The sequence below is a fragment of the Macaca thibetana genome, chromosome 20, assembly GCF_024542745.1.
Source record: "Macaca thibetana thibetana isolate TM-01 chromosome 20, ASM2454274v1, whole genome shotgun sequence".
NCBI classification, from domain to species: Eukaryota; Metazoa; Chordata; class Mammalia; order Primates; family Cercopithecidae; genus Macaca; species Macaca thibetana.
In genome coordinates, this window is record NC_065597.1 from 31563425 (window position 1) to 31578020 (window position 14596).

Sequence of the window (14596 nt, forward strand, 5' to 3'; positions counted from 1 at the left end):
GTGGGGCCGGCCAGGGCCCGGAGGAGGGACAAGGCAACCCCAAGGGGCGGCAAGCAGGGTGGACTCTAGGGTCCTCCGCGGACCCTGGATACACCTGCCTGACCAGGATGAGTGCCGAGCCTGGGGCACCCTGGGAGCCATTGCCATCTCCGAGAGTCTTGGCAGAAGGGTCGGGTTGGGAAGTTAAAAATAGGCCCCCTCCCAAGGCCAGGCGCGGTGGCTCACACCTGTAATCCCAGCACTTTGGGAGGCCAAGGCGGGCGGATCACCTGAGGTCAGGAGTTCGAGACCAGCCTGGCCAACATGATGAAACCCTGTGTCTACTTAAACTACAAAAATTAGCTGGGTGTGGTGGTGGGTGCCTGTAATCCCAGCTATTTGGGAGGCTGAGGCAGGAGAATCGCTTGAACCCGGGAGGTGGAGGTTGCAGTGGGCCAAGATCACGCCATTGCACTCCAGCCTGGGGACAAGAGCAAGATTTCGTCTCAAAAAAAAAAAATTGGCCCCTTCCCCACTCGCTCCCCACTGCCCACAGGCAGAGCAGGGTCAGGAAGGGCCTGCAGCACCAGAGAAAGGCTTCTGTTGCAGGCCTGATCAGAGGTGGTGAAAAAAGAAGAGAGAGAAAAAAATCAACAGACAGACCTGTGCCCAGCCAGCCCCTCCGCAAGGGAAGCAGGAGCTGAAATTGGCTTCCTGCCCCAGTGTCTCCTGGCCCCGGCCCCAGCAGTGGCTCCCAGGGTGGGCAGGTGGCCCCAGGCTGGCTTCAGGGGTCCTGCCACTCGGCACCGGGCAAGACACTGGCTCAGGGCTGGCTGTGTCCACGCCACCTCCAGGCCGGGGACCCTGGTGGCCTCGGGTGAGGCTGTGCTCCCCTCTCCCCTGGGAGGTGTTGGGGGTGGCCCCTGAAGACAGGGCAGACTGGCAGGGAGGCCCTCACCCCTTCCCAGCCTGTGGTCACAGAAGTGGGAGTGGCAGGCCCCTCTGAGAGTGTTTGCAGGGGGGACTGTGGCAGGGCGGCCCGAGCTTCTTGTCTTGCACCCCTAGTTCTCCCACCTGTTCCCTCCCGGGTCGGGGGCGAGTGCCAGACGTAAGCCTTGCCCTCCTTCCCCATGCCCCTCCCCACCTGCACCCCCAGGGCAGGTGCCCCATCGTGCCCCACAAACGTGGGGTACACTTGGCGGGGCCAGGTGGGAACATGGCGCCTTCCCTCCACTCAGGACTGCCACAGAAAAATCGGGGGGTTGTGCAGCGTCAGCAAAGTTGCGGCGCGTGTTTTTATCATGCTGTGAACACGCTGCTCCTGGGAGTGATAAGCATTAAACCGACCGGGAGGCTGTCAGTCTCAGTTTGAGGGTTTAGAAATATTGGGACGAATAATTAGATTTCATATCGTTACCGCAGCACCCATCGGAGGATCAAGCAGATTAATTTTTTTCACCCTCCGCTACTCATTAATATTCATTAGAGGCTCGGGAAGGCCAGAGTGGGGAGGGCCAGGCCCCAGCAGCCTCTCCAAGCACTGACTGCCTGACCTGGGCGCAGCCGGGACACAGTAGCCGCTGGTCACCCACCTTTGTGCCAGGAACGTGCCTGTCCATTGCCCCTGGGGTTTGCCCCCAGCCTGCCCCAGCAGAAGCCCCCGTCCAAGCTGGCCGAGCCCCACAGCTGGCATGCGGCTCCGGAGCCCTGCCTTGTGGCCCTGGGAATCACTGGGGTGTCCTTTAAAAAGGGGACACCCACCCGATGCCAGCCTGCACAAAGCATCTTCTTCAGGGGAGCCGTTCACCCCAGTGGACACCCAGCATGTGCTGCCCCAGATGTGCCCCATGGACGGCATCCCCTGGGGCCTGGAGGCACCCCCTGCCCACTTTGTCCTGCCAGGCCAACCCAAAGCAATAGCCAGGGCTGGAGCTAATACACATCCTGTGCTGGCAACCTGCTAGGCTGGCAACGTGCTAGGCTGGCAACCTGCTAGGCTGGCAACTTGCTAGGCAGGCAAAAGGCTTCACACAGATCACAGCCTCCCAACATACTGGGAGGAAACTGAGTCAAGGGAGATGGGACTGACCCCCCTGAGGCTGCCCCAAAGGCTAGTGGTGGGCTTGGGGTGGGTCCAGAGTGAGCAGGGGCTCGGCCTCCCCTCCGTCCCCCTAACAGCCATGTGGGAGAGGGCAGAGCCCCATCTGCAGAGAAGCTGAGCCAGGAACTGGGATGGCTTCACACTGGGACTGCAGGGTTGCACCCACCCCGGCCAAGGCCAGCTTAGCTCTGCTCACCTGTTCTGTGGCTGAGCCGTGTGGAAGTCACCTGCTCTGCTGGCCAGCCTGCCCCAACCTTGCCTGAGTAGTCACTCAGCATCCCAACCCAAAGGCTGTATCTTGCTAGATTCCTGAGTGCCCTGCAGATGGGCCGAGAGGCAGGGGTGGCCCAGAGGGGTCCCTGCATACGGGTCTGGCCGTGCCCTGCCCATGGTCGCAGCAGGGAGGCCGAGCCTGGCTGGGACCCCGCTGCCCAGCTCTGCGGCCCACAGGGTCCCACGCGTGGCTGGCAAAGGCCAGGAAAGCTCATGGGCTGGCACCTGGTGGGGAGGTACCCCAGACCCACGGGGGACACCCCTGCACTGTCACCAGCCCGGCCCCTTCTACCATGGCAGGGTTGGGCCAACTGCCGTCCTCACCACAGGGCTGCACAAACCTGTCCAGTGCCAACAGCAGCATTTGTAGGTGACACTGGCTTTTCAGTCAAAGGTCATGATGTAGGAAGTTTCTGATTAAAAGGCATTTATTTGTATAGAAAAAGTGAGTGTGTTTACAGGAAGTGCTGGAGCACGTGCATGTGCTGTGCCTCCGGATTGGGCACCCAGGTGGCTGAGCCTGGGGACCACCAGTGCAGTCAGCAGCACAGGACCGAGGGTCAGGGCGCTGAGGCTGAGTCAGCCTTGCAGGAGGGACCAAGGCCTGAAGGGCAACGGCGGTCACCCCTTCCTCCACCACCACTCTCTCCCCTTGATGGCTGACCAGTGTTGGGCACCACAGAGCGAGGCCACGGACTGCCCGCCCCACCTCGTCCTGTCCCAGCCCCAGACTGCACTGGGATGGGGCCCCTCACATTTCCTCTGCCATTCGGCTGGGGCCCAGGGCGCAAGGGACACAGGAAATGAGGCGGCCTCCACGGGCTCCGCTGGCAGCCACCCCGAGGGCTGAGCCCAGAGTGTTTTCCTTCTAGACTTAGCCTAAGCCACCGCCGACAGCACGGCACGGCCCGAGGCACTGGCATGAGCTCTGTCCTTCCCCTTTCCAGGCCTGTTTCCTCACCCATGAGATGGAGAGGAGGGCGCTACCTGCTTTCCAGGGTGCCGGTGAGGCCAGGTGGGCCAGGGCTGATCCAACACAGTGCTGGTGTCTCAGGCCCACAGGAAGGGGGCTGACCAGCCTCAGGGTGGGGACAGACCCACTGAGTCCAGTGGGTGCTCCCTGGCGTCCACTGTGTGCTGGCCCCGGAAGGGAGCAGGAACGCAGGTGGCCCTGCCACACCCTGTGGCAGGGAGGGGAGCCATGCTGTCAGGGGGACACTGAGGCCTGAGGGTTGCTAGGGAGGTGCTGTATCTTCTGGGCTAATCTCGGCTCCAGCCCACAGAGGTCATTCTGGAGGTATCTAGGGCCTGTGTGGAAGGAGCCTCTACCAGGTCCAGCCCGTGTGGGAACAGTGGTTCCACACCCAGCACACCTGGGGCCAGGGTGGGCGAGCAGGGGGGAGAACACTGATACACAGATATGCAGACACGAGTGTGACTTCAGGCTCTGCTGCTTATTGGCTGTGTGACCTCTCTGGGCCTCAGTCTCCACAAGAACCCCGTGCCCAACCCTGGAAGGTACCACTCCCTGCCAAGCCTCCCAGCCCCAGCATGGTGTAGCCATGCCGGCCAGCTATGGCACAGATGGCCCATGCCACAGCTCTGCAGGCTGTTGGGCCAGTGACTGTCCACAGCTTGGCCTAGCAGCCAAGCCGGGAGGCAGATCCATGTCACGGATGCCCCACATACCCGCGGGCACCCCCAGGCAGGCTGCTGACGGACCCCTCCCCACGTGTTCCTGCCCCCCCAGAGCCCAGCCCTGACCCTGCTGCTGGTGGACGAAGCCTGCTGGCTGAGGACACTGCCCCAGGCCCTGACCGAGGCCGAGGCCAACACAGAGATCCACAGGAAGGGTCAGTATGACGCGGCGCCTCTGTCCCAAGCCTTCCGGAAGGTGGGGGTCACTTGGCTGTCCCTGGGCTGGGCTCTTAAAGGGAAACCAGACTGCTAGGGCCGGGGATGGGGGACGGGGAACTGCTGGAACCAGGCACTGCAGCATGAAGCAGACACTCCCCTGGGACCAGTCAGCCCAGACCACGAGTCCCTGTATGAAGGTCTCGCCTGGCAGGCTGAGCCACGACAGGTGTCTGTGGCAGGGGGAATGGGGATGGCTTCTGCCCCTCTGGGGGACACCATGAGCCCCGTATCTCCTCCCTACCTTGGCTGCACCTCTGGGAACCCACCAAGGGCAGCAGCAGGGACCCCAAAGCCAGGCTGGCTGGCAGGTGCCACTGGACCAGGGCTCCACGTCGTCAGGCTGGCTCCAGAACAGTCAAGGTGGCCATCCAGGAAGGACAAGGGGCCTTGCCATGCTGCTGCTACTGAGGGTAGCACGTCTGGGCGGCCTGCACCTCTGGACGCCCGGGGATGAAGCGAGAGGCCCTCTGGGCTTAGGCAGGTCCACTGGCCAGTGGAGTCCCTGGCCCCAGCACAGGGTGGGGACGGGCTGTGGTGTGTGTAGGCGGGGCCGGCTCAGGCCTGAGGCCAGCACCGCAGAGAATGCACAGCCCGGGCACCCCAGGTGAACAAGCCGGCCCCGCGCAGCCTGGGCTTTGTGGGCTAAGGCTGCCCCCTTCGGGCCACAGCAGGAAGAACGCCCTTGGACGGTTTCCCAGAGAGCAGGGTCCACTCTAGGGCCCCACCTCTGGCTGCCTTCCCTGAATGGTCTCCCCTAGTTACTCCACCACCCACCCTCCATGACATCCCTTTCCTGGGAGACTTCCCTAGGGCCCTCCCACTAGGATGAGCGCAGGGCAGGGAGAACTGGAGGCAGGCAGACTGTGAGCACCCACAGGGGACCACCCAGCCTTGCCCCCGAGGCAGGATAGCCCTGGCAGCCAGTCAGCCACAGCTGTGAACATGGGGTGGCCGCTCTCCTGACCCCATCCTCCACCTGTCGTTTAAGATGGGACAGGGAAGTGGGGCACAAAGTCCTAGGTTTGGACACCTGTCTCCCTCCAGATGACGCGCTCTGGTGTAGGGTCACCAAGCCAGTGCCCGCAGGGGGACTCTTGAGTGTGCTCCTCACAGCCGAGCCCCGCAGCACCCCCGGCCACCCTGTGAAGAAGGAGCCAGCAGAGCCCACGTGCCCAGCCCCCGCACACGACCTCCAGCTCCTGCCCCAGCAGGCCGGGATGGCCTCCATCCTTGCCACCGCAGTGATCAACAGTGAGTGCTGGGCTCCCCAGGCCCGGGGCGGCTGCTCAACCAAGGAGGGGCAGGCAGAGCAGGAGAGGGTGGGAGCTGAGGGTGGGAAGCTCAAGAGCCCCAGGCTGCCGACAGAGTGAGAGGGAAGGTGGGGAAGGAGGTGATGTGGGTGGTCCCAAGTTCAGAACACACAGGGACAGGAGGGTCCCCAGAGCCCGGGGCCACCACAGGGAAAGCCCCTGCCAGTAGGCAAGCAGGCTTAGGCACAGACCCAGCTCTGCCCTGCATACCACAACAGAAGCCTGTGCTTTCCCTGGGGGCAGCCCTGACTGCGGGACCCTCACCTCGGCCCTCCTGGTGTTTGGGGCCAGGTCATTCCACAGTGGAGGTCTCCTGGGCACCATGGGTGGTGAGCAGCAGCCCTGGCCCGGGCCCACTAGGTGCTGCCACCACCTCCACCTCCAAGTTGTGACAACCAAGACACCTGTTGGTTTTCTGTTGTTTTTCCAGACAAGGTCTCACTTTGTTACCCAGGATGGTCATGAAGTCCTAGTCTCAAGCCATCCTCCTGCCTCAGCCTCCCGAGTAGCTGGGACTTCAGGCACATGCCACCAAAAGCTCTCTACACGTGGCCACATGTCCCTGGGGACAGAGCTGCCCCTGGGGACGCCTGAAGTGGACAGACATCACTCCTGCAGCGACTCTCTCGGAACCTCTGAGGGTGGCTGTGGGAATCAGGAGTCACTCACCCCCAGCCAGGTGCAGGAGCCACACCTGTGATCCCAGCACTGTGGGAGGCCGAGGCAGGAGGACCATTTGAGCCCAGGAGTTCAAGACCAGACTGGGCAACACAGCAAGACCCTGTATCAGCTAAAACTTTTAAAACTTAGCCAAGAGTGATGGTGCACCCCATGCACCTGTGTGGCCAAGGACAGCGTGTGGCCACCATGGATAGGCAGAAGGCATGCAGGGGACACACGGCAAGTCTGGCTCCGGCCAGCAGCTGGGACTTCCCAGGGGAATGGGGACTGCGCCAGAGAGCATTTGGAGGGGGACGTAAGACTCAGATTTAGCTTTGGTGACTAAAGAGTTACAAAACTGGAAGAAAAGCGACCCTTGTGAGCAAGTCAGATGTGAAGACAGCTTGAAGTAGGTGGAGACAACCAGTGGTTAGGGCCAAAGGGACCTGCAGGGCCAAGTGTGCGGCTTTGGTGTGACCACTGGGGGGATGTCGGCCCATATGGGAGTCTGGGGAGCAGATCCCCACTCTTTGAATGTCCTGACCTCAAGACACCTGCCAGATGCACAAGAGATGTCACAGAGTCTGTCGAGGGACAACGACAGACTTCAGGGAGCCCTGGGGCCTGTGGACCCTGGAGTCAGGGGACAGGGGACATCTCCCAAGGGACAGAGAGTGAGTTGAGATAGGTTAGAGGGGGCCCTGGAGGGCGGCAGGTGGTCTGCCACATCCAGGCTGTGGCGAGACCAACAGCAGAGAAATGACTGCTGGTCCTGACAGTGCAGAGGTCGCCATGACGCTGACCGAGGCCACTCCAGTGAGGGTCAGAGAGGAGGCCTGAGCAGGGGCCACCTGGCCAGAGGGGGCTGGGCTTGTGTGCCTGGTACCCAGGACATAACGGCCCACGTTATGTGCTGGTGGCAACGGTTGGTGACACTGGAGAGAAGGGGCAGAGCGGCCAGGTCAACACCCAAGCCCACGTTGGGGGCTGGGTCTGAGCAGGGCAAGCCACTGCCCGAGGGAGCCAGGAGGGCAAAAGAGAACATGGGCCACAGGTGACTGAAAGGAGCCGGGAGCAAAGGGGGTCCCCATCTGCCTTCGTCTCTTCCCTGGAAGGAGAAGGCACGGAGGGAATGGGAGGCCAGAGTGCTACTCCACCAGGATGGGGAGCAGATACCCCTGTAGTGTCTCAGGGTGTCCGGGAGACCCAACTCCAGGGGAGTGCCCCGCTGATAGAGACAGTGAGACAGTGGGGACAGTAGGCTGGGGAGGGTCCCATCCTCCAGCCGGGTCCTTGCCCACACAGCCTGCGGAGACCAGCTCCCGATCTCTGAGGGGCAGCTGCGGGTGCCCCAGGCTCAGCCTCTGCCTCGGTTTCCCCCTCATGGGTCTGACATGCCTTATCCCCAGGCAGCAGTGTCCTGGGAACGCTGCTTTGGAAGGTCACCACCGAGGGCAAGACGTCTTGTTGACATTCCTAACTCCTGCCGGTCCAGGGCACAGCCGCTGCTTGGCTGCTGCTCTGGGAGAGCCGTAGGAACCAATTCCAGAGTCAGATCCAGTTTAATTCTTGAGCCTCCAGCACTCTGGGCCTGTCTCACCTGTGAAGCGGGATGCAGAGGCACCTGCCTGGAGGCCCCTCCACAGGCCACCGGACTTGGCCTGTGGTCATCAGCAGGCGGGCAGCCTTTCTAAACTGCACGGCCACAGCCCCTCTCCCCACATCCCTGCAGCAACAGCCCCCACAATAACCTGGGAGATGCAGAAACAAACCCACCCGGTGGCCTCCCAGATCTGGGACCCAGCTCAAGGCCTCAGCTGAGACAGGACAGAGCCGCCTGCAGCCCCCAAGTAAAAGGAACCTGAGAAACATTAATCAAGAGCACAGGAGGGAGACGTGAGCCAGAAAAGTCGCCAGAACAACTAGGTGCAGGAGGAAGAGCCACCTCACCCAGGCAGGCACTGAAATTCCTCCCGAGAGGCGAGCGGTGGCAAGCAGGCCGCAGGGGGGAGGGCGCGGGGGCAGGGGCCACCCCTGCGTGCTAACTGCGGACTCAGGATAAACATGGGAGAAGCCGGGTGAGAAACCAGCACTAACCTGCAGAGGCAGAAACCAGATATCACATCGGGCTCTAAGTGGAACGGGCTTGAAAGCCAGATAAGGAATCCCAGGGCCCCTGGGTTCCACACGGAGGCCAAGGCCAAGCTGAACAGGCCCTCCCCTTCCGTGTCTTCAGCCAAGGGGCCACGGGCAGATGGCAGGGCAGGGCTCTGGGTCAGAGAACATTCCTTAAACTGCTATAAAGACAAACTGAGAACATGCCAGAGAAGTCCTCCCCCGCTAGCAAAACCACCCTAAGCAGAGTGCAAGCCCCCAAAACTCTCAACAGTTACAAGCAGCCCATTTGGGGTCAGTGTGGTGAATGTGGCAAATCTGAGCAGATAGGCAGTCGCTGACATGGAGCCACCCAGGTGTGTGGGCGCATGGGGGCTTCCTAACTTCTGCACTCCTAGTCTCACGCCCCACATCCCCAGAACTCCAGTCAGCAGCCATCGTGTGCCTGAGTGCTCAGACTGTGCACATGGGTCTTCTTCGCAGCCTGGCACTCCCACGCACCTGCACGCACATCTGTACACACGTTTCCTCTTCCACGGCCTCCCGGGTCCACACGGTCACCCCAGTATGTCATAGATGCTAGCCTCGCCCAGCGGTGTCCACTTCTTCCTTCTGCCTCCATGAGGCCAAAGCGTCTCCTTATGGGGCTTACCACTGGAAGGGGACCCATGGGGGTTCACTCAGACCCCACGCCCCACAGGTCCCAGGGCTTCTGGGATCTACGGAAGGGAGTGGGGCTGTCACAGGACCATCCAGGAGGCTTACGGTTACAGGGAGGGGTCAAAGCCTCAGCTCCTGGGGTGGGGAGGACGGTGGGGTCTGTCGGGGCCAGGCCCTCCCTCCGCCCACAGCCTTGCCCTGGCTGCCCGGCTGGCCCTCAGCCTGCCCCCGCCTGCTTCCCACCCCACAGAAGACGTCTTCCCCTGCAAGGACTGTGGCATCTGGTACCGCAGCGAGCGTAACCTGCAAGCACACCTGCTCTACTACTGTGCCAGCCGCCAGGGCGCCGGCTCCCCGGCCGCAGCTGCTGCGGACGAGAAGCCCAAGGAGACCTACCCCAACGAACGCGTCTGCCCCTTCCCCCAGTGCCGCAAGAGCTGCCCCAGCGCCAGCTCCCTGGAGATCCATATGCGCAGCCACAGCGGTGAGCCCCCACAGCGGTGAGCCCCCACCCCAGACGCGGGTCCTCAGGATGCCGGCTGCTTCCCCACCCAGTCCTGCAGGCCGCCCCGGAAAACCCACATGCAAGCACCCACAGTGCCACGATTCACCTGTGTGGTCTCCGGCACACCCAAGACCCCCGCAGGGGCCCAGAGCAGGCAGGCCAGCCTGTGGGCTATCTGGGTAGTCAGCTGAGGGCTGGGCCCACTGCAGTCCCGAGAGACAAAGGGCCAAGGAGGGGGAGGGGTGTAAAGAGCCTTCAGCACAGGGTCCCCCCCTCCGGCACAGTTCATGGTCCTGGCCCAGTTGCCTTCCTCGTCCCTGGAGTCCCAAGGTCAAGCTGGCCTGGGCACCGCTCTTATGCGCCCTGTGTTCCAGGAGAGCGGCCCTTCGTGTGCCTGATCTGCCTGTCGGCCTTCACCACCAAGGCCAACTGCGAGCGGCACCTCAAGGTGCACACGGACACGCTGAGCGGTAGGCGCCACAGGGGCCGGGGAATGTGTGGGGCCCGCCCTCCGCCCTGGGCCCTGACCAACTCGCCATGGCCCACAGGTGTCTGCCACAGCTGTGGCTTCATCTCCACCACAAGGGACATCCTCTACAGCCACCTGGTCACCAACCACATGGTCTGCCAGCCAGGCTCCAAGGGTGAGATCTACTCGCCAGGGGCCGGACACCCAGCAACCAAGCTGCCTCCAGGTGAGCAGCCCTGTGGGGGCCACCCCCTGCCCCTTGGGCCCCCTGAGCAGAGGGAAGGGAGCGGGCTTGTCGCCCAAGACAGGTGTAAACCATTTCCGCCCACCTCTCCCCTCCCGGAGCTCGCCCTTCAGCTCTGACCGGCCAAGTCCTGCCCCAGGCCTGAGGTGCCACCCCTGCGGTCTCTCTGCAGACAGTCTGGGTAGCTTCCAGCAGCAGCACACGGCCCTGCACGGCCCCCTGGCCTCTGCGGACCTGGGTCTGGCGCCCACCCCATCGCCAGGACTGGACAGAAAGGCCCTGGCAGAGGCCACCAACGGAGAGGCCAGAGCAGCCCCCCAGAATGGAGGCAGCAGCGGTCCCCCGGCGGCCCCCAGGAGCATCAAGGTGGAGGCGGTGGAGGAGCCGGAGGCCGCCCGCGCCCCGGGCACCGGAGAGCCTGGGCCCCAGGCCCCGTCGCGGACGCCGTCGCCTCGCAGCCCCGCCCCGGCCAGGGTGAAGGCCGAGCTGTCCAGCCCCACGCCGGTCTCCAGCCCGGTGCCAGGCGAGCTGAGCCTGGCCGGGGCCCTGTTCCTGCCGCAGTACGTGTTCGGGCCCGATGCGGCGCCCCCAGCCTCGGAGATCCTGGCCAAGATGTCCGAGCTGGTGCACAGCAGGCTGCAGCAAGGCGCGGGCGCGGGAGCCGGCGGCGCGCAGACCGGGCTCTTCGCGGGGGCCCCCAAGGGCGCTACGTGCTTCGAGTGCGAGATCACCTTTAGCAACGTCAACAACTACTACGTGCACAAGCGCCTCTACTGCTCGGGCCGCCGCGCGCCCGAGGACGCGCCCGCCGCGCGCAGACCCAAGGCGCCCCCCGGCCCGGCCCGCGTGCCCCCTGGCCCGCCCGCCGAGCCCGACGCGCCGCGCTTGTCCCCGGGCCCCGGAGCGCGCGAGGACGGGGCCGGGGGTGCGGCCACGCCCGAGGACGGCGCGGGCGGCCGGGGCAGCGAGGGCAGCCAGAGCCCGGGTAGCTCCGTGGACGACGCGGAGGACGACCCCAGCCGCACGCTGTGCGAGGCCTGCAACATCCGCTTCAGCCGCCACGAGACCTACAGCGTGCACAAGCGCTACTACTGCGCCTCGCGCCACGACCCGCCGCCGCGCCGCCCGGCCGCGCCCCCGGGAACCCCCGGGCCGGCCGTGCCCCCGGCCCCCTCCCCAGTCGCGCCCGTGCGCACGCGCAGACGCCGCAAGCTTTACGAGCTGCACGCGGCCGGCGCCCCGCCCCCCCCGCCGCCCGGCCACGCCCCCGCGCCCGAGTCGCCGCGGCCCGGAAGCGGAAGCGGCCCCGGCACCGCCCCTGCGCGCTCGCCAGGCCCGGCGGCCGACGGTCCCATCGACTTAAGCAAGAAGCCGCGGCGCCCGCCCCCCGGAGCCTCGGCACCAGCGCTGGCCGACTACCACGAGTGCACGGCCTGCCGCGTGAGCTTCCACAGCCTCGAGGCCTACCTGGCGCACAAGAAGTACTCGTGCCCCGCTGCGCCACCGCCCGGCGCGCTCGGCCTCCCCGCCGCCGCCTGCCCCTACTGCCCCCCGAACGGCCCGGTGCGCGGGGACCTGCTGGAGCATTTCCGCCTGGCGCACGGCCTGCTGCTCGGCGCACCCCTGGCCGGCCCGGGGGTCGAGGCCCGGACGCCGGCCGACCGCGGCCCCTCGCCCGCACCTGCGCCCGCCGCCTCCCCGCAGCCCGAGCCCCGCGGCCCCCGGGACGGCCTCGGCCCGGAGCTCCAGGAGCCGCCGCCGGGCCCGCCCCCGTCCCCGGCCGCCGCGCCCGAGGCCGTGCCACCCCCGCCGGCGCCCCCCTCCTACTCGGACAAGGGCGTCCAGACCCCCAGCAAGGGCACGCCGGCGCCCCTACCCAACGGCAACCACCGGTACTGCCGCCTTTGCAACATCAAGTTCAGCAGCCTGTCCACCTTCATCGCCCACAAGAAGTATTACTGCTCCTCGCACGCCGCCGAGCACGTGAAGTGAGCGCCACACTACAGCCGCAGACGCTTTGCACGCCCCCCGGCGAGGCGGGGGGAGCCGCCCCCAGGCCGTACGGACTCTGGCTCCTGGGAACCCCGCCATGCACAGGCCTCGGCGGAGGGGCTCGCAAGGGACAGCGCCCGCCTGGACCCTTGGCACTTAATAAAGAAGTACAGTTTGATGAGCATGGTGGTGGACCAGCCTAGTTCTCTGAGCCGGCAGGCACACGCAGCCAGCGTCACCTCCACTCCCGGTTTGTACACAGGCCCCTGCGGCCCAGAGTGGCTGGGCCCCTGCAGGAGTCACACCGCAGGTGGTGCTAAGAGCTAGACCGACCCTCAGGTTGGAGACCACAGCACACACTGAACCACTGCAGGGCCAGCCGCTCTGGGCCCACTCCACCCCACCCCTGTCCATAAACCCCTAGGGAGGGCAGCCTCCGCACTGCTGACCCTCTCCGCGGTCTACTTGGCCACCAGACACAGAAGGGAAAGGCACTGTCCTGGCTGACCATCCCCCAACCCTCCATGGTCCTGGGGGTCCGATGTCCCCCATCCAGTCACAGACCACCAGGGATGGCAGGGGTGGGGGCGCCCTGGGGAGGATGAAGCCCTGTGGTCGCCAACGGGGGGGAAGAATGGGCGAGTAGGTGGACAGGAGAGGAAAACGAAGGGCAAAGCATTCCCTGGCCTCCAGAGGGTCCTGATGCTCACTGGTGGGTGCACCTCTCCCTCAGAACCAGGGCTGGGGACAGCTGTATGATGGCGGAGTCGGTGCAAGGACCAGGGCACCCCACCCTGTCTTCCCTGCCGTGCTGGGCTGTATGGACCGGCAACACTGAGGGAATACGTGGCTGACCACAGTGAGCCACGGCGTCACCTTGCCGTTTGCAGCTGGGCGGCTGTGGGCAGCCTCCATCGTGCTTTCTCACTGGAGAACAAAAACATTTCTCCATTCCCGACATCACTTTATTTTTTATTTTTTTATTTTTTTTTTGAGACGGAGTCTCGCTCTGTCGCCCAGGCTGGAGTGCAGTGGCGCGATCTCGGCTCACTGCAAGCTCCGCCTCCCGGGTTCACGCCATTCTCCTGCCTCAGCCTCCCGAGTAGCTGGGACTACAGGCGCCCACAACCGCGCCCGGCTAATTTTTTGTATTTTTAGTAGAGACGGGGTTTCACCGTGGTCTCGATCTCCTGACCTTGTGATCCGCCCGCCTCGGCCTCCCAAAGTGCTGGGATTACAGGCGTGAGCCACCGCGCCCGGCTATTTTTTTATTTTTGGAAACGGGGTCTCACTCTCTTGCCCAGGCTGGAGTGCAGTGGCACACTCACAGCTCACTGCAGCCTTGACCTTGTGGGCTCAAGTGATTCTCCCACCTCAGCCTCTTGAGTAGCTGGGGCTCCAGGTGTACACCACCATGCCCAGCTAATTTTCGTATTTTTTGTAGAAATGGTGTCTTGCTATGTTGCCCAGGCTGGCCAACCCTATTTTTTTTTAGAGCTGAGGTCTTGCTCTGTTCCCCAGGCTGGAGTTCAGTGGCACGATCGTAAGTCACCTGCAGCCTCAAACTCCTGGGCCGAAACCATCTTCCTGCCTCAGCCTCCCGACTAGCTGGGACTACAGGCTTGACCTGCCACACCTGGCTAACTTAACAAATTTTTATAGAGACAAGGTCTTGCCCAAGATGGTCTCAAACTCCTGACCTCCAGTGCTCCTCCAGCCTCAGCCTCCCAAAGCATTAGGGCTACAGGCGCGAGCCACCATTCCCAGCCCATTTCCAGCTCTACTTGAACTAGCTGCATTTTTTTCGGCTTTGCCCAGCAGCCCTGGTGAGTGCAAGCGAACGAGGCAGTGGTCTCGCCTCAGAAGCCCAAGGCACTTCCCAGCCGGTCCAGGGCTCACTCTCCCGCCCGCAGCTCCTGGGCCTGGGTCTGCAACGCTTTCAGTGGTCTCTGATGTCTTTGTCCACCTGCCCACTAGGGTGTCTGGCCAGATGGGGCCTGTGGCCAAGGCCACTGGACAGACAGGGCTCCCACCCCCTCCCAGGGGCCTGAGCTCCAGGGAAGGCAAGCAGCCTCTTCCTCACAGACACCCCTTTTGTTGAAGGCCAGGTGATCATGGGGACGGGAGGCACGGACCCCTCAGCCTGCTCGTCATTTGCATTGTTCTACATGAATTTGCATGGAGGGTTCAGGAGGTTCTGCCCCCAGGTCCTCCCCAGGTGCAGGCAGAGGGTACAAGATGTTCTAAGAAATAGAAACCTTGGTGGGGGTTGTAAACTGTGTGTTCATTTAAAAGTAAACTTCTTAAAGGTGCCTAGAAACTTTTAAGGATACAGTCTCTGGTGAGCGACAGGTGCTCAAAGGGGCAAAAA

The 14596-nt window shown here is 63.8% G+C and overlaps 1 protein-coding gene across 1 annotated transcript in view; it reads left to right on the top strand.

Moving 5' to 3' along the window:
* The window catches only part of ZFPM1 (zinc finger protein, FOG family member 1), a 76623-nt gene extending 64216 nt beyond the window's left edge, over positions 1–12407 (top strand). Inside the window, exons 5-10 of the mRNA XM_050773609.1 lie at positions 4104–4206; positions 5315–5521; positions 9266–9499; positions 9895–9990; positions 10069–10215; positions 10406–12407. Of these exons, the coding sequence (XP_050629566.1) occupies positions 4104–4206; positions 5315–5521; positions 9266–9499; positions 9895–9990; positions 10069–10215; positions 10406–12225 (2607 nt within the window). The 3' untranslated portion in view covers positions 12226–12407. The remainder of the gene's footprint in view (positions 1–4103; positions 4207–5314; positions 5522–9265; positions 9500–9894; positions 9991–10068; positions 10216–10405) is intronic.
* Positions 12408–14596: the final 2189 nt, after the last annotated feature.